Source organism: Amphibalanus amphitrite, unplaced genomic scaffold (assembly GCF_019059575.1).
Source record: "Amphibalanus amphitrite isolate SeventyFive unplaced genomic scaffold, NRLGWU_Aamphi_draft 001419F_arrow, whole genome shotgun sequence".
In the NCBI taxonomy this organism is placed as follows: domain Eukaryota; kingdom Metazoa; phylum Arthropoda; class Thecostraca; order Balanomorpha; family Balanidae; genus Amphibalanus; species Amphibalanus amphitrite.
This window is the reverse complement of record NW_024882912.1, coordinates 109,035-128,671: the sequence shown is the minus strand read 5'-3', so window position 1 is coordinate 128,671 and position 19,637 is coordinate 109,035. Positions and strand designations below refer to the sequence as shown.

Here is a 19,637-nt window from a genome sequence, read left to right as displayed (position 1 = left end):
TGTTGCATTCATGTCTGACTCATTGCTGAGCCTGCTGTATCTATCTCTGGTATTTATCTTGATCGACACGGGACCATTGTCTGTGCCCCACTGCTCACACTTGTCTTATCCCCCGCAGTACTACTGCTGGTCCGCATCCCCGGACGCCCGGCCAGGATTTGGTGAGATCGTGGAGACGCTGGAGAAGCTGCTACTCACGGAGATGGACTACATCGAGCTGGACCGCTTCCCGGAACACTCCTACTACAACCTCACCGGCAACCTCAGTGGCGAAAAGGTGTAGAAGACGTCAGCTTCGTGGTGAGGAAGTCTCTATGATGTCAGCTGTGCCGCAGAGAAAAGGACTCGTGTGGTGCTAGCCGGTATAGTGGACTGTCCCAAAGCTGGAGTTGTGAGGTATGGTCGGTCCCCTTTGGTAGTGAATGGTGTGAGCTACGTCGATGAGACAGTGGACTCGTCCAGAGTTGAAGTTGTGGCCTCTCCTTTACGGGGAATGGATCCGTCCGAAGTTTCCGTGTGACTCGCAGTTCTTGAATGAGAATGGACTCGTCGTAGATCCGTCCAAAGTTGAGTGTGAGATGTGACCTCCCCCTGACGGGGAATGAACTCGTCCGTACGTGACCGGTCAGTGAGCCGTTCCCGGCTGTGATTGGTCGAGGTCTGCAGTGACGGAATAACGTGATTGGAGGAGTGAGGGGTTGAACTAAGCGCTCGGGGTGGATATTTTGGAACACGGGTTCTGGAATATGAGTTTAACGTCAGCCCCCGGGAAACTCGATAGAATCCCCTCACGAGTGCAAAGTCCGCGATTTGCTAACCGCTTGACGAAGCTGGTATGACATCTATGGTTGAATGAGATGGAGAATGGCGACTAAGGTGTTGTTCTGATGTTTATTTTGATAATATGCAAGTGCTGTGCAATAGATTGACCATCACAGTCAATGTTCTGTGGGATGTTCGTATTTGGGATTTTCTCGTTTTGCATAATGTGCGTGTGTAATGTGTGTGAAAGATTTTTGCGAGTCTCTATCCTAGTGTTTAATACGCCTGTTTGTAATTTTATTTTCAGCGTCAATGCGATAGAAGACTGAGTGACAAGGGGTGTTTTGATGTGTAATATAGACATGAGCGCATGCTGCAGAACACATCTCATGTGCTCATAAGCAGACCCACAGAGGCCTTAACGCTTACAATATCATTCGATGCGGATATTACAAGGGTTGGGGCGCACAGTGGGCTGGCACTGATAAAAACTGGTGACCTGATGTTGATGCACTGATCGCTACTGATGATTGTCGAGATTCGCTTTGCTCAAAATATCTTCCGATTCACTCAACTAAAGACGATTTTCTGGTAATAAGTTTCAAATACTGTATTATGTAAACCTATCAATGAGATATATAAATTCACAATATTCTCGTCCTTACAGGCTCTTGGTTAAAAAAATACGTGTTATGTTGAATTTAATGTTTTGTCACAATTTTAGGGGGCTCATGTTGTGGTATAATGCTTCTGTTGTGCTGACCGTTTGTATGCATTTGTCAAACGAACAGGAGTTTAACCCGCGCCCGGCTGGGGGTCCTGGATTTCCACGCCCTGCTGGGGGGGGGGGGGGGTGTTTGAACACTCCCCCCCTTCTAACTCGGCTCCTGGGCCACGTAGCGAAACGCGGAAGGCGGCGTTCGAAAGAGCGCCAAAAATAATGACGAAATCACTTCGGTCACTTTTTTTGTCAGGTCAAAGGTCAGGTCACCAGAGGTCATTGAAGGCAAAATTTCGCCGATTTTCAGGTCGAATGTCGACAATTTCCAGGAAGCCAACGCATAACTCGGGAACCAATAGAGCTACAGCGCCGCGGAAAAGCGCATTCGATAGCCCTATTAACGCCCTTTCTGAATAATTCTCTCAGATTTGACCTATCGTCAACGGTTTTGCCTGCAGGGGGCAAAAACTGCAAAAATAGCCGATTTTTTCGGAAACAGTTTTTCTGCAATAACTTTTGACCCAAGCCTTGTACGAGCTTACTTTTACCGGCATCGTGTTCCTCTCGTCAAGACGCATCGAATGAACTATAACTTGACCTTGAAAGGTCAACTTGAAAATTTGACCTCAGGTCAAGGTCATGACCTGACCGGAAAGGGTCATGTTGCATATCAGTCGATCCGTATCGTCGAGCTGAACACATCTAAGGCGTTTTCATCGCTCTAGCATGCCTCTATCAAAAGTTATTTGCGAAAAACCGTTGGATACCATTCGTGACCTAAGATGACCTCAGGGCATAAACAGGGGTCACGGACACCATTTTCATGTTCAGTGTGTCTAAACCACTTGTAATTCAGTGTTTGGGAGTGTTTATAATGTCTTTCGTCCAAAAGAGGCGCATTTCAATTTTCTCCCATTGACTTATAATGAGGAGGTCGCAAAATTGACCTGACCTTAGGTCACCGATATCAAAATTCCAAGATATACATTTGATAGATACTGTTACCCTTATTAATCGCTGAAAGTTTCAAAGCGATCGGTCACTCGGTGTAGCTATGGCAGACATTGAAACTTTTTATGAGGTGAGGTCACTTCAAGTGACCTGGTGACCTGACCTTGAATGACCTTGGTCTGAAATTTTCACAACATGTGTAGAATTGATGTATGATAAGGTGTACCAAAAACGGCGGCGCTCCGCGCCGCCGTTTTTGAGATATTCGCAAAAAACCACAAGGGGGGTGTTCAAACACCCCCCCAGCAGGGCGCGGGTTAATATACGGGGATGACCGTCACCAGTGTTTATTTAAGTCCCAATGACACACAAATAACAGACATATTTATATGATCTAAGCTATGTCAGGTATTGAGCAGTTCGGTATCGCAGAGAAGAGATCGACGTGGACCACCAGCCACCACGTACAAATTCGTATCGGTCCCTAGAGCGGTTCAATGACGCCTTTCTCATACAACACATAAAACTGACCATCACATTAATAAGATTTTACTTCTAAAAACATGAAAGTAACATGTGTGTAGTGTGAATGAAATGGGACGGCATAAATTATTAACTTAATTTGATCCAAAGTCATCAGTTAAAAACTGCTTCCGACAAGCTATGGACAATAGGTAACCAGGCGATTACAAAAATACACCGATGTCGGATTTAAATGCACACTTAACAAAGGCGATTATAAATATAAGGCGACACCTGAGATTATCCCCGAGTCGTGTTTCCATTGACAGCACCTTATTATCAATAAACATTAAAGCTGCTGGCTGATGACGCATTTATCTTTCTGTTAAAAACGTCACAAATATCTTGCAATGCAAAATACATATCTTATAGAAACTGGACGGATGCATTTGTCACAACCTTTCAAAAAATGTCAAAAGACCTCCGTAACGGCAAAAGAGGTAATATACCCACCACTCCACTAAACATTTCCGTCACCTACCTCGGAACATATCACCAACTATGACGATCGCGCAACATTCGATCATCTGCTTTGACTCGTAAGGCTCGGGTCATACTTCATGGCTCCTTATTTAATTTTGTCGGGCCGGAAGAATGCGTGTTGGTGCATCTTCACTTTGGCCTGTCTGACATCACCACTTTGGTCCGTCTAACATCTTCACTTTGGTCCGTCTGACATCACCACTTTGGTCCGTCTGACATCACCACTTTGGTCCGTCTAACATCTTCACTTTGGTCCGTCTGACGTCTTCACTTTGGTCCGTTTGACATCTTCACCCTGGTTCGTCTGCCATGTTCACTTTAGCCCGTCCGACAGGGCCGTTGAACGTTCACTTCAAGTGAGTACTGAGTAGGAGGATGTCATTGGGCGTACTCATCTGACAATCAATTCAGTGAGTGAGGCATAAGTCTTTGTTTATTGCGGCGGAACGTCTAACGCTCAATTTGAACGACCAGTTTGTTGCTAACACATTGTTTTGGCGAAACACCGAGGCATTGATGCCTCGTGTTCACCTAGCTCTGAGTACCGTGGGCGGTAGCAGAGTGCCGTAGCAGAAGTTTCGCTCTGCCAAAGGACATGCCACAGACGTCACATCGGAACCGCTTCTCCTTCCTGCGCGTGCGCTGGTGGTGAGCAATGTCCCGTCTGCATCTGAACACCCTTCCACAGTCGCCACACTTGAGGGAAACGGGTGTCAGCGACTTACCCGCACACTGATGATCTTTAATATTGGTAAATACCTCCCCGCATTTCGCGCAGCGAGCTCCCGTTTCACTCTCGTTGCAGTGATGACGAGTCAGCTGAGACTGCCTGGAGAACACTATCCCACATTGTCCACACTTGTATGGGTTGTTCTCACCGTGTACTCTTCGCCGATGGCGTGTCAGATGACCCCTTCTTGAGAACGGAATGCCACAATCGTCGCACTTGCAAGGCTTCTCCCCAGTGTGTGTGCGCAGGTGGAACGTAAGCGCGCTCTTGTCTGCAAACGCCTTGCCGCAGGCGTCACACTTGTGCGGCTTTTCGCCTGTATGTAGGCGACAATGAATACGTAGTGCCCTGCGCTTCGTAAACGCTTTATCGCAGACGTCGCACTTGTGCAGGTTTACGCCAGCGTGCAGATAGCGATGTCGACGAAACGCGCTGCTATCTGCAAACGCCTTCCCGCAGACGTCACACGCGAACGGACGTTCCCCGGTGTGTGTGCAGAGGTGGCAAGCAAGCCTGTCCTTACGAAGGAACACGATGCCACACACGTCGCACTTGAACGACTTTCTGCCGACGCGAAGTCGGCGGTGCTCGTTGCGCTCAGCCAGAGTCGAAAATGACACGCCGCAGAAGTCACACGGTTCGGGCTTCAGATCAGTATGACTCCGGAGGTGCTTCGCGAGACACGCTGCCCGCGAGAAGTTCTCACCGCAATGATCACACGTGTGCGGCTTCTGTTTAGTGTGAACCAGTTGGTGACGTTTCAGAAAGCATTCCTCCTCAAAGAGCTGGCCACATTCTTCACAAGCGTAGGACTTCTCCCATATGTGGATATGGTAATGGCGTTTTAGATTGGTTTCCAGTGTAAACATCTTGCCACAGACGTCGCATCCATAGCCTGTTTTGCTATCACTAGCAAGGAGAGAAGAGTTCTGAACATCCGCAGTAGGATTGTCACTGCCGTTCGCAGCCTTTCTTCGGCGAGCTCTGTGGCATTTCAAAGGGCCCGACATGACGTTTTCTTGCTGTGGCTCGCGACTGATTGGTAGTGTGCTGTTACCGCCGAGGCCTGTGAACGAGAAGGGCATCAATGTCTGCGAGTGTGATTATTAATCTCGGCAACATTCACAGGTGACTTGTGAATCAGACATTTATGTCGGCGAGGATGTTTGCCGCCAGCCTTAGCAACGTTGAGTCTAAACTTGGGCTTCCATCAGGAAGGGTCCATACCCGCATGGGACGGCTCCACACAGTGTCTCTGAAAACCCATTACGGCGCCTCTGAGGGCCTCACACCGGCGCTTCTGGGGGTTCAGCACCGCCAACCTGAGAGCCTAATACCAATTCTTTTAAGGCCTAGATCGGCGGCGGCTCTGAGGGCCCCAAACTGGCGCCTCTTTGGGTCCCTTCCCGCAAGCACACCTGACGGTCACCTACCTGCAACTCTGAGGGCCCCACACCGGTGACTCTGAGGGCTCCCAGCGGCGCCTGAGAGTACTCTCTTCTCCATCTTTGGGATGCCGGCATACGTGCACTCTGACCGCGGTTCAGCTTTCATATCAGCTGAGCTTCGATGCTTCCTGACAGGACTGGGGATCGCCACGAGTCGCACGACACCGTACCACCCCGAAGGCAACTCACAGTGTGAGCGGCTTAACGGCACCATCTGGCGTGCCGGTCAACTCGCTATGGAGAGCAGGAAGTTGAGCAGAGGACAATGGGACGCCGTCCTGCCTGACGTCTTGCATTCTATCCGGTCTCTGTTGTGCACAGCAACAAATGCCACCCCACACGAAAGGATGTTCTCTTTCCAACGGCGGTCTGCGACGGGGACTTTGCTACCGTCCTGGCTCCTCAACCCCGGGCAGCTTCTCTTGAAGAAATACGTCCGCGGAAAGCTCGACCTGCCAGTCGAGCCAGTCGAAATCCTGGAGGCGAACCCGCACTACGCTTTCGTGCGCTATCCCGGCGGCAAGGTCGACACGGTCTCTGTGCGAGATCTCGCCCCCGGCGGCTGTGCACAGCAACAAGGAAACGAGAAGGGAAAGGAAGCGGACGAGCCGATGTCCCTCGGCATCCGTTCGGAGCCCTCGGGCACGCCGCCTTCGGCCGTGCAGTCCCCGAGATTGCCACTTCGCGTGCCGCGTCACCCGGTGCCCCCAAGTGCGCCGCCATCGCACGAGTCAGAAGCGGGCCAGGGGCCCTCAAGCGCGCCGCCATCGAGCAAGTCAGAACCGGCGACCGAAGTGCGTCGGTCTAACCGGGCAAGAAAGCCAGTGGTGCGCCTTGAGATATGAGAGCATGTAGTATGCACTGAGGCGCTCATTGAAGTCAGAAGTGCGCCTTGGCTACTCGATTTCTGCCTGCTCATGTCTTTTCACAGCGGAAGAAAATGTGATGAACCGTCCATTACTGTCGAATGGGGTGCTCTCACTAATATTCGTTGTATCTGTCTCGTCCTCAGGTACACACTCATACCTATCAGTCCAATTTAGTTGAATAAAACCATTGTATTTATACTATAACTTTTGGTACCACAACATTCTTCCACTATTTGACATCCTAAATCAAGATATGATACTTACATGTCACCAAAACTACAAAAAGTCACACAATAACTTGATAAAACCCACCCATCTCACCCCGCGTCACGTAATGCACTCCGAGGGAATTATACAAATGTGGCGATTGTGAAATAAACAACGTGGTTGCGCCGCTGCCATTTGCAAAAAAGAAAAATGTGTGCATGTCCAATTTGATGAAAATGACGTCATAATACCAAACAAAAAAGGGGAAATGTTGGGTGGGAACCGGGGTTTTTGGGTTGGGGAGCAAAACAATACGACGGAAATAAAAAGAACATAACCAAACCTTACCTATCCTGACCTACTGATTTTTACCTACCGACCTACCATTGCCTGTAATCTCTCCTCAGGCATTGCCTAGTCCTACGGCACTGCGCTGCTTCCTGCTTCGCAACGATAAATTTCATGACGTCACTTTCCTCACAGTTGAATAGAATTGTTAATACGTATTCACTCAACCTTGGAGTGCAGAGCGTGGCGGGTGGCGCGTACACAGTCGGTGGGGGTACGGCGGTGGCGGTAAATATTGTATTGGTGCATTTAAACTTGTTTGTGCCTTGAATAACTATCAGCTATGAAATCAGGAGGTCAAATTATGTCATGTGATATGCTTTTGACTATCACTTGAGGTTCGCAACGAAAGTAAAGGCTGCCGGTCCTAAAGTAAATAAATACCCGCAGACCTAAAGTTTGATTGTTATGACCTATTTGATGGACTTTTTCCATAAGTGAATGACTATGACAATGAACATTGGCCTTTTCTGTGCTACATTCACTAGGTACCTGCCTGTGCTTGGATTTTTTTGAAATATGTCTGATTTTCAAATAATGTTCATGCGTTATTCTTTTGTGTATGGCTGTTGGCTTGCACCTTTGCTTACACCTAAGGGCCTTGCTTACACCTATTGGTAAGTGGTGTTGCTGTGCTGACCCAACTAACCTGACTGAACTGTCTTATCTTCTTCACAGGACTGTTGCTGAGTAGGTAACCTTCGGTAAAGGAAGCCGAAGGGAGGAATCCTAATTTGAGAGCTGGTAATATCACATTTCACAATATAATTGGTTTTGCTGCCATAATAGAGTGACCATCTGCCCTGGTCAGGTCCTGTTGACCCTCATTGTGTCGACGAGCTGCAGTTGTGTGACTATGGAGGCTGACCATACGCCCAACGAGTTCCCGTTCAGTGCTGCGGGAGGCGCCGAGCTGCTGGCGGTGCCTCTGTCCTATGCCACCTCTTCGGACGGCAGACAGGTGGGTAAACCTAGGAGCGGGATTATGATATGTTCCATAGCAAACTTTTGGTTAAGGCTCATTTGTCAGTTCTATTATAAGGTCCACATTTGTGTCTATAACGTCTAAACATAAGAGTTGTATGTGCACAAATCACTTGCAATTTTCATTGGGACACTTTGGCTGCGAAGTTGAAATTGAACAGACTAGTTAAAATGCTTGACAGGGAAAGGGATTTCTGGAGGACTCCCATATCAATTTACTGTTTACCATGCCCCTTGCTCCTCACAGACCATATTTACCAAGTCATCTCACACAGGTGAATCATCATGCTCCTCCACAGGGCATTTTTCTTTCACATTCATATCTACCATGGGTCACCCACAGACGGATATTAACTCTCATCTTCCCCACAAGAAATAGGTAATAACCATGTCTCTCCCTTCCCCACATGTGCAGGTTTTCACCATGCCATTCCTTCCTCACAGGAAATGTTTACCATATTTTAAATGTGGTTTTTGCCATCATCCCATCCCCACAGGAGATATTTACTGTATTTCACAGTTTTTTTATCATCCCATCCCCACAGGAGATATTTACCATGCTTTCCTTTCCCCACAGGAGAGAATTACCATATGTTCCCTCCCCGTGGGTGGTTTTTACCATATTACTCCCTACATGAGACATTTACCATGCCTCCCTCTCTACACACTATATTTACCCTGCTCCTCACAGGTGGTATTTACCACATCTCCCCTCCCCACCTGTGTCATTCACCACATCTTTCCCTCCCCGCAGGTGGTACTTACCAGTTCCTCTCTCCTCACAGCTGGTGTTATTTACCACCACATCTTTCCCATCCTCCCAGGCGGTGTTTACCAGTTCTTCTCTCCCACAGCTGGTGTTATTTACCACCACATCTTTCCCATTCTCCCAGGCGGTGTTTACCAGTTCTTCTCTCCTCACAGCTGGTGTTATTTACCACAGCATCTTTCCCACCCCGCAGGTTGTGTTCACTACATCTTTCCCTCCCCAAATGTGTCATTCACCACATCTTTCCCTCCCCAAATGTGTCATTCACCACATCTTTCCCTCCCCACATGTGTCATTCACCACATCTTTCCCTCCCCACATGTGTCATTCACCACCACATCTCTCCCTCCCTGCATGTGTCATTCACCACCACATCTTTCCCTCGCCGCAGGTTGTGTTCACCATGTCTGCCGCTCCGGGCCAGCCCCAGGGGGACGGCTCCGGCTCCGTGCCGACCCCCCACCTCCAGCTAATGACCGACCCCGGCGGTCTACTCGAGTCGCTGAAAAACGAGGCACTGGTCTCTGTTGATGCGTTCGACGGGTTCGCTGCACACTCCGAGACCGTGGCAGGTGGGTGTCTGTGAGCGGACGGTCGGGGGTTCGAATCCCGAGTGTTTGGTTGGTTGCCGTTTTTTATCAGCATGCTGTCTGCTCTCCCATATAAGGAAGTTCTTTGCTGTTATGACTAGATAAGTGAATGATGAAGTTCAACATTCATGGCTGGTGTGTTAAGTATCTTGGCCTCTCATTGGTGAACCACTCAGACCACGTGAATGCAACTAATGAGAAGCCAAGAGGCCAGAAATGACAAGGCTGGCACCCTGCTGATACAAAATGGCAACCGAATGCTGCGCTCTGGTGTTGACACTTGACAGGTTTTTGGGTCAGTCTTGGTTAATTGTGGAATACAGGCAACACGTGTGGGTTCTTACGTCAGATATCTGGATAGAGGGGATGGTCGCATGTCCAGGTGGGTGCTGGTAGTGTTTTGTGGTTTCGTTTGGCTAGGCCTGTCGCACTGGTTAATGTGGTTATGAGTTATGACTTATGACAAGTAGAGGCGAGGGAACTACTTTCAGAATGGAGGGCACCATAATAGAGATCAACCAAGGGTACCCCCAAATCTAGTTTTCTTGCCGGTTTTAGGCCCCATTTTTCATCCCTTGACTTTTTCAACAAAACAAGAAAACGTTTGCAAAAAAAGTGCGGTATTCCGTCTCAAAGTTGTGTGGGCACCGACCTCCACGGCCCCAGAGTTGGGGAGGGGGGGACAAGCTGCCCCACTGCCCCCCCCCCCCCAGGTTCCCGTACTTATGATTGTTTGTTTGTTTGTTTTGTTGGGTTAGGCCCTTTCGGTCGACAAGACCATTGGAGAGCCGGAAGGATGATAGGAATTAGGGGGAGACTTTGGTCTGGGCAGGCACCCTAGTGAGTCGCCGGGGCTGAGCCCGTCCAGAGGACAGGCCACCCAGCCCCAAGGCACTCACTGCACCCGGCTACGGGGTGCGCTCCCTCGGGAGCAGCGGTACCGCTCCAAGGGAGCAGCCCGCATGAGATAAAGTTGCCTGTCCAGCCCGGAGGGGGGTTGCGGTGTGGAGGAGAAGGATTTCAGTATCCTGAGGATAGAAGCACGGATAGGTGCGTACTGATGATGGCGAGTGAAGGCGGGAAAGAGTGGCCGGTGGAGTTCAATCGAGGAACTCGAATACATTTTGCGAATCCTGCGGCATTATTCGTCTTCCCAATAACTCGCAATCGTCTTTCAGACCATATTTAATGTTTTGTTGTTTGTGCTTTGCTGGCTCTGAAGCTGTGAAACCTCAAATTGCTTTTGTGCAACAATCTATCTCGCACGTCGATTTGACACACTGATCTGCCACCTAGCGGCGGCGCGTGCAACTACTGTCTACCAGCCCGGCCACGAGATGCCGTCCAACGCGGAGCTGGCGCACGCCGTCACCGAACTGCAGCTACAGCAGTACGAGACGGCAGAGGAGCCGCTGGATGTACAGCACGAGCATCAGCATGATAATCACCAACAGGAGAAGCAGGGGAAGGAGCAGCATCAGCAGGAGGAGCCACAGCAGCCGAAGCCCTGCTTCGCCAGCCACAGTAGTCTAGTCGAGGTCATCAACAGGTGGGTAGTAAAATATACATTTGTTTGTGCCTGTGGTATGACACGATTTCATCGTATCATATGCATGGTACTGTTGCAATTCATGATACAATGGTGGTATGATGCAGCAGGGGCGGATCCAGAAAATCTCCAAGGGAGGGGCCATTAGAAACCAGGAGGCCCCCCCCCCCATAATCCCACCTGTTGGAGGCCCCATCTTCCCACTTGTTGGCCCCCCCCCCCAAAAAACTGCGTCTATTGAGCTTATCTAGCTGTTCAGGCAACATCTCAACATCTGTGCAGGCTTGGAGGCCCTCTGTGCAGGTTAGGAGGCCCTGTAAAAGTGGTCATCTCTGTGAGTATAAGAGACCTCCAAGTTATGAAAAGCTTTACCAATCTTCTAACAAAGAACTCTTCTCAGCTAGTCTTCTAAGAAATAACTAAGTGGGTAGGTTAAAAAAAAAACTCATCGGATTTCGGCCACTTTATTTTCAGGAGGCCCCCTTTTCAGCTTTTTAACTTTTTAACTTTTTATTTTATTTTTGAAAAAAATCGGCCAAGGGGGGGGGGGCCATGGCCCCCATGGCCCCCCCTTGTATCCGCGCCTGTGATGCAGAAGTCTCAGTATCAGGCATAGCAAATTACATTTATTGTCTGGGCTGAATGTCTCTTTTTGCCTTCCAAATGCCTCGATTTACCCTATTTTATCATATCGCAAATCAAAGAGAGCTCTTTTCATCCAAGACGTCCTCCTTATCACCAGTTTCTCTCATTTCAGACCAAACGAGGCAGTCTGCTTTATCTGCGACACATCAAGCTCCGCCAATCTCGTCGAACTATTCGGCGAGGCCAACATTCTCGCAGCCTCAAAAACGCCGCTGTGTATGAAACTGGAGAGTCTTCTGGGCTGTACACTGCCGGCCGAGACTGTACACAGTGACGTCATATGTGTGACGTGTCTGGGCGTGCTGGAGACTCTGGATGGCGTGGAGTGTCACATTCAGGTCAGTGACCTGGGTTGGGGGTAGGGCCATATTCTGGGAGACATTTTTGACAGGCTGATAAAGATTGACAGGCTGACAGGCTGATTTGTATACTGTACGTACAGCCTGAAACAGACTTTCCGCTGTCAGGAAGAAATGGCATGCGAGAGCCTATTCAAATACATGGGAGCACGCTCGCATCAGTCGCACGCACCTCCCGGATGCGATTGATGCTGGACGAATTATAATGTATTTGAATAGGCTCTCGTAAGCGATTTCCTGAATGCGGAAGGAGTCTGTTTCAGCCTTAAGGTACCTGAGATGCAGTGCGTTGAAAAGTGATTTATGGTTATTTCATGCAGCTGTATTACGATATGATAGTTTTTTAGGTGTTTGTTCTAATTGAATCTGCTGCAGCTTAAATATGAGCGACTATGCGAGGTTATGTTTTGGCGGCACACTATTTCAAAATAGCTGGTGTACTGTACCTTATTGGACATGGTTTCCATCAGTTGTCATGCCAAGACGGTGCATGCCTTGTAATGCCTAATAAGTGATGGCTTTGATAACTTGGAGTTCTCGCTACTGAAATGCCCCTAAAATGCCTAACTACGGAAAATTATCATGCATTCGTCCCTTCAAGTGCCTTATGTACCTCCCCCTCGTTTGCAGCGGTGTGTCCCCTCGTCTGACGCCGTGCATAGCTCATGATCTACCTACTAATCCCCCCCCCCACAGGAGATAGCTACCTACCTCAGTATCTACCCCCCTCCACAGGAGATAGCTACATCAATATCTACCTCCCCCCGCCCACAGGAGATAGCTACCTCAGTATCTACCCCCCCCCCCCCACAGGAGATAGCTACCTACCTCAGTATCTAGTATCTACCCCCTCTCTACAGAAGATAGCTATATCAGTATCCCCCTCTCCACAGGAGATAGCTACCTCAGTATCTACCCCACCTACCTCCCTCTCCACAGGAGATAGCTACATTAGTGTCTACATCAGATACTAATGTAGCTGCCGGCCGAGGAAATACCTACCTCAGTATCTACCCCCACAGGATATAGCTACCTCAGTATCTCCCCCCTCTCCCACAGGCGATAGCTGCATCAATATCTCCCCCCTCCCCCTCTCCCACAGGAGATGGAGACCCGCTGCCGCGACCTGTCCCGCCGGGTCCGACGTCGGTTTACCCGTACCGTCCGTGCCCACAACATCACCTACAACGGCTGGCAACCGGAGACAGACCTTCCGGCCGAGTCGGCGTCAGAGATGGGCGCCAAACCGGGACTGTGCGCGGGGGTGGAGGCGGGTGGGGATGTACTCGGGGATAGTGGGGGAGGGGGTGGTGGACAGACAGGGGAGGGGGCGGGAGACGCTGGGGCTCGGAAGGTGGACGGAGCGGACGGTGAAGAGTGGATGGAGGAGGCCGTGGAAAGGTGAGATAAATTGTGGTGAGACTGGGTGAAGTGAGAAAGTGGGGGATGAAATTTCTCTATTCTAAATTTAAACTGTACGATGTTTGATACTAAACTGCAATGTTCACGTTAAAGTTTGTTTTGAGATATAGCTATCCTTGGTTTATAAATTATAACTGAGTTGAATCCCGAATGAGCTGTTGCCCCGCTCTCTTTCTCAACCCCTTTTCTCTGTCTCGCGTTCTCCTCTGTCCTTTTTATCAGGGCTTGAGTAAGCCGACCAGTGTGCTGAGTCCACTGATGACCCTGTCTGACCTTTTTCAAAAACCATTTGACCTCAGTGTGCTAGATCGACTGACCCCTGGCTCCACTGACCTCTCTATGACCTCTCCAGTCTGACCTTCAATTGACCCCTCATCTCAGTCTGACCCCTGTGCCTCGGGGTCACCGCCACCATCAACTGACCTTTCTGTCCCCCGGCTCACCTCTCTGACCTTTCTGACCCTGGTGAACCCTGTCTGACGTCTCTCACAATACCTCTGGGTCACTGCCAGCATAACCCGCACCCTGATCTGACCCCTGTTTGACCTCTGATCCCTGTCTGACCTCTGATCCCCTATATATCCTTTCTGATCTCATATTTGACCTCTCTGACCCCTGTCTGACCTCTCTGACCTGTCTGACCTCGTTGACCTCTTTCTCTGACAGTGTTCCGGGGTCACCGCCGCCACCCGACCTCTCTGACCCCGATGACCCCGACTACACCGAGGAGCCTCCCACCAAGCCGCGCAAGGCCAAAGGAGCGGCGGCCGGAGTGAGCAAACGGAAACAGAGTCGGAAACAGAGGGGGGTGAGTAGCGACCAGGGCAGCGGAGTCGACGGATTTTAGGGTGACTCCGACTCAGACTCCGGCTTCAAAAATCGACTCCAACTCCGAATCCAAATCCGACTCCGACTCTGGCCGGTTCTATCAAAATCTATTTTATGATAATGAAGTTCATAGGGGAGATGTTTTTATCTTGCCTGAAACGATCCCTTGTGCGTCCCAAAGCTTTGCGTTGCAAATATGCATTAAAAATAACATGCAGAATTAAAAAACAGGTTCTGGGAAATTCACCGTCTTCTGCTTCGTTCGCTGAAAATGTTCGTTTAACACAGGAAATGGCCTTTTTCGACAAAATATAATTTTGAGCGAAGTATCAATCAAACAGGCGCAGTGCATGACGTTGAGCCATGCAGCGTTGACTCCGATTCCGGGCAGAACTGTCATTGTCGACTCCGACGGACTCTGACTCTGATTTTGCACCCTGGTAGGGACAACCGACAGGACGATGGGTGGGCTGTGTGTCATGGATGGGGTGCTGTAACTACAGGTGCCGGGGCTACTATTGCGCTTGTTGGCTCTTCGGGGGACTGTCAGAAAGTGGTGGATGGGGATGGAACTGACAGTTTTGGAGTCTGTCTAAGGGTATAGCATATAGAGGGTGGTGATAGGTGATGGTAGGACTGGCAACGGTCAGTGAGAAGGTCAATTATTGCAGATATTTAAACAAAATATATTCGTATTACAACTGGATTTCAAAACGTAGCTCAATGAAAATCCAGTAGTGATTCGCCTGCTTATGTGTGTACAGCTGGAAATGTCAAGCTACAATGTTTCAGTTATTCCATTCGTTGTGTCAGTTGTTGATTTTCTATTCACAAACCCCTAACATCAGGCACATTGTTTATCAGACTAGCCCATGTGGCTTTACCCTTTGGACCACCCGACACCGCCTGCCTTGACCTCGATACCTCTCGGCCTTGAAACCTTGACCCCATGACCCTTGACCTCGTACCCCTCGACCTTATAGCCCTGACCTGGTGAGTTGATGACCTGTCAACCTCTAGCCCTGACCCCGACTGACCAATCAACCTTCAACCTTGACCTTTTGACCCTCAACCTTAAACCTTGACCTTTTGACCCTCAACCTTAAACCCTGACCTTTTGACCCTCGACCTTTTGACCCTCGACATTATAGCCCTGACCTTGTGATTCCCTCAACCTTCAACCTTGACCTTATGATCCTGACCTCGACTGGTCTCTCGACCTCATAGCCCTGACCTCATTATCTCTACCTCCTTGACCTCGGGACCCCTCGTAACCTTACAACGCTGACCTCACGACCCCTCCGTCCGCCCGCAGGCCACCAAGGCACGGTGTAAGGTCGAGGTCGACGACCCCCGCCGCCCGGGCCGGACCAAGTTTCGGTATATCTACGACGACGAGTTTCACTGCGAAATATGCGGGAAGGCCTTCGCCTGGAGGGGGCACCTCGTCAAACATATGCAGGTGAAAAAATGGGCCGATTAGTGTGTCTTTTATGTGTACTAGAGGTAACAGGTTTACGCGATAACTGTATGTTTTGATTTATGTTATGTTACGGGTGCATTGGTTTGGGGGATTGATTTGTATTTTTAGATGTATTATTTGGATAGATTTGGGTAGCCGTTTTTAATTAAACTGTAAGGGTTGGTGATAGGTGCGGGGTGTTCAAGTGTTTTGTTGGTTAGGCCCTTTTTTAACTTAACCTTACCCTACCCTACCCTACCCTACGTAGGGTAGCACACCGCTGAACCCACACCGTCGAAAATTTAATACGACAAATGAGTGCACGCGCTCGACTTGGCATGAAAATTTCACCCCCGTAGCCCTTACCGTTTCCGAGCAATAGCCTGTTTTTGCCGATTCTAATGCTAACCCTATGGCGCACATGAGCACGCGCCACGGGCGCACCCTCGGCCGCATCGTGCCCAAATTTTGATACGACCTGTTTTTTTTTACGTGACCCACGACTGGTAAAAATTTCACCCTCCCGCATGAATCGACGGCGCCGTAATAAGCCTTTTAGGGAGTAACCCCGACGGCGGCGTGGGACTTTTTAAGATTTATAATAGTAGATTTGGTGAGATTTTTAGGTTTGCCTGTAGGTTTTTTTTTTTGTAAATGATAAGCGTTTTAGGTTTTCTTTAAAGCTTTGTGTCGATGTGTATTTATATTTTATTCCATGCAGTGTCGATATATGCATCATATATGCATTGCAGCTTGCACAACACGTTCTTTACTGATACTTAATATTCAGTTTGATATTCTGCACAAAGCGCGTGATATTTTCCAACAACATTTATGCCTTAGTTTCTTACGATAGATTACTCGCCGATCGGTAGGACAGATAAGGTACGGGTCAGGTTAGTAAAGTCAAGCCTAGTCAACACCGTATTTAACGCCTTCCTGCGTTGGTTTTTACTTTCTATACCTCCTATTTGTCTCAGTATAATATCATTGCATGCAGCTTATTTACATCGTAGTGCACCCTGTAGTAAGACACCAACGTTATTCAACCCAGCTACGACTGTTGCCCATATTTAGCAGATTATCAGTTCATACCCTAGCATATCATAGCATCACACCAGTAGCACGCCTATGTACCTCTGTTGTTACAGACTCACACGGGTGAGAGGCCTCTGAGCTGTGAGATCTGCGGACAAACTTTCCGATGGACCTCACATCTTACCGACCACCTAAGGCGTAAGTAGTGACGGAAAATGTGAGATGTTACGGGGTGGGGAAATGTGAGATAGTATGTGAGACAGTTACTTACTGGGGAAATGTGAGTTTTGTGTTACGGATGGAAATATGAGACAGCTATGACACCAAGGGAAATTTGAGATACTGGTACCAGGTGGATTGTAAATGTGAGATAGTCAAACTGTGAGATAATGATGGGCCGGCGGAAATCTCAGATAGTGAGCTATGCGCTGCTATCTGAGCTGCTAATAACGAGCGAGCTAGGGCAGCAAGCGAGCGAGCGAGTTAAACTGTGGTTTGTTTTCTCTACACTCGATATATTTTACTTCAAAGGCTACTAACTTGGGGTTTCAACGCTCGCTTTTTATGAGCTTTTTACACCCCCGCGCTTTGTGCGCGCGCTGTTGTGCCTCCATTACCTCTATAAATACTGTCAGTGACATGTAATGCGTGCCCTGTTCTTAGGACACAAGAACGAAAAGCCCTTCATCTGCAGTATATGCGGAAAAAGCTTCGTGTCGGGTAACGTGTTCAAGGGACACATGCGCACGCATACCGACGAAAAACCCTACATGTGCGGGGTAAGTGAGAACACAAACCCTACATATGTGGTGTAAGTGAGGATTTAAACCCCTACATGTGCGGGGTAAGTGAGAATATGAAACCCTACATATGTGGGGTAAGTGAGAATACAAACCCTACTGTGAGGGGTAAGTGAGAATATGAAACCCTACATATGCGGGGTGAGAACATAAAACCCTACATATGCGGGGTAAGTGGGAACGAAAAACCCTAGTCGTGTGGGGTAAGTGAGAATAGAAAACCCTACATGTGTGAGGTGAGTAAGAATATAAAATCCTACGTCATATGCGGGGTGGATGGAAACGAAAAACCATACATATACGGGGTAAGTGACCTAAACATAAAACCCTACATTTGCGGGATGATAATATAAAACCCTACATGTGCGGGGTAGATGGAAACGAAAAACCCTACATTTGCAGGGTAAGTGCGAACGAAAAGCCCTAAATGTGTGGGGTTGGTGGGAACGGGTCGGAAAGCCGTGTCGTACGTTTGTGTGATAAGCGGGAATTACGTAAAAGCCTAGGAGTAAATGGGCGAAGTGTACAATGGCTGCGATCGCTATCATTGTGAACATCTACGTGATTAAATATTGAAGATTGACGACAGCCTTTCTGACGATGTCTGCTGTATTTACTGCATATTACATCAAAATTCATGACTATAAGGTTTAACTAACTCCCTTCTTTTTTACAGGTCTGCGGGAAACAATTCCGCGACAGCAGCAACCTCCGAAAACACGAGTGGGTTCACTCGGACAAACGGCCACATCGCTGTGAGCCTTGTAATCGGGGCTTCCTCACCACTAGCGCTCTGAAGGTACACAACCGAACTGCACACGGGGAGAACGCAGCGAAAGGAAAGAAAAAGGGCAGCGCAGTGAATACTGTGGGATGAGGGGAGACTGTGAACGCTGTGAACTGTGCTTGAAAAGTGATGATAGGAAGTATTTAATGTTAGGGAATGTGTATTGTGTAATGTGGGTGGCAAAGATTCGGTCTTCGTTTTGCGAAGGCCGTCTATTTTTATATGTTCACTGTGAATATTTTTGATTGTTTTGGACGCTGCTTTCGTGCTACGTCACTCGTTTTGATGAGTGGGTTTTGTCGATTCTAGAAGACATGACATTTTGTTTGAATTTCTTGTATATTTTTTACATTGACTCATCGCACCAAAGACTGCTGATGGAAAGTAATGCCGTCATTGTGGCAATCCTGTTCAGTTATTTAATGTCATCAACATTGATGTTATGTCGTATCGTTATATTGTCAATGCTTCAATGTGTCATTATGCCAAGCAGTGTTTGATTCTCGGTATTTCGAACGGTCTTCGATTAGCGGCCATCTTTTGTAAATCATCGGCTGCTGTTTCAACCTTTTGCACTGTGTACACGTTATGGTGTGCTCGGCTTTGCGAGGCAATGAATTGCCTCACAGCATCCCATTGCAATGGGATGTTGCATTTTCTACATGTCAAATTGGCACGAGGCCATAGTACGTTGGTACTGTAATAAGTCTCTTATACCGTTCGATTTCTGCGGGCTTCTGCATGTCATGTAGTATTCTCGGTAGATATTGCACATCTCGCTAAAAGTACAAATAAACGTGTGTATTTATTGTAAATGTTATTGGTGCTTGCTTTTTATGTCTATGCTGGAATTCGCTACATCGTGTTCGCGCGTTCCTGACGAGTTTTCTTGGTTTATGTAAAAGTCAAATTCGGGGCTTTGATCTACTTTAGATGGGCAGTTTCTTGTCGATTAATGATAACTTCCTTAGTTCAATTCGAATGTCTCTTACGCCTAGGGGCATGATTGTCTTTTTGATACGATGCATCAATAGAAATAAAAAGGTTTACCACTACGTTGCATCAGTCCGATTTAACCCAAATATTTCAATAAATGTCCATATGAGGCAGGACCTCTGCCTGCTTTGATAACGACGCAGCTGGAACTAGGGTAATATACTTATTGGAAGCTTTCCTTGGACCCTGACGCACAAAAATAATCCTCATCAGCCCCAAGGAGTGGAAATTTACCCCGCGTTCGATGTCACCCGGACGGCGAAGATTCTACGCCATCCGGCCAATCCCATTCAAGGTCAGCGGGGGCTCGACTGTGGTCATGGAACGTGATTGGCCGGACGGCGTAGAATCTTCGTCGTCCGGGAGA

The 19,637-nt window shown here is 48.5% G+C and overlaps 2 protein-coding genes across 3 annotated transcripts in view; both read left to right on the top strand.

Annotated features, from left to right (window-relative positions):
- Window positions 1-1,555, top strand: part of LOC122372927 (tyrosine kinase receptor Cad96Ca-like) — a 31,628-nt gene extending 30,073 nt beyond the window's left edge. Inside the window, exon 14 of the mRNA XM_043350611.1 lies at window positions 119-1,555. Coding sequence (XP_043206546.1) covers window positions 119-283 — 165 coding nt within the window. The 3' untranslated portion in view covers window positions 284-1,555. The remainder of the gene's footprint in view (window positions 1-118) is intronic.
- A 5,647-nt stretch (window positions 1,556-7,202) lies between these two features.
- LOC122372924 (zinc finger protein with KRAB and SCAN domains 1-like) lies at window positions 7,203-19,329 on the top strand. 2 transcript variants are annotated; one of them, XM_043350607.1, is made up of 11 exons: window positions 7,203-7,269; window positions 7,720-8,002; window positions 9,186-9,366; window positions 10,681-10,933; window positions 11,691-11,916; window positions 13,040-13,338; window positions 14,026-14,167; window positions 15,503-15,649; window positions 16,801-16,885; window positions 17,351-17,466; window positions 18,164-19,329. In XM_043350607.1, exons 2-11 carry the CDS (start codon window positions 7,898-7,900, stop codon window positions 18,362-18,364), a joined length of 1,755 nt encoding a protein of 584 aa, XP_043206542.1. In that variant the 5' UTR covers window positions 7,203-7,269; window positions 7,720-7,897; the 3' UTR covers window positions 18,365-19,329. The 2 variants fall into 2 exon arrangements, with proteins under 2 accessions (XP_043206542.1, XP_043206543.1); XM_043350608.1 differs by having other exon boundaries at window positions 7,218-7,255; window positions 18,164-19,139.
- The last annotated feature ends 308 nt before the right edge of the window (window positions 19,330-19,637 follow it).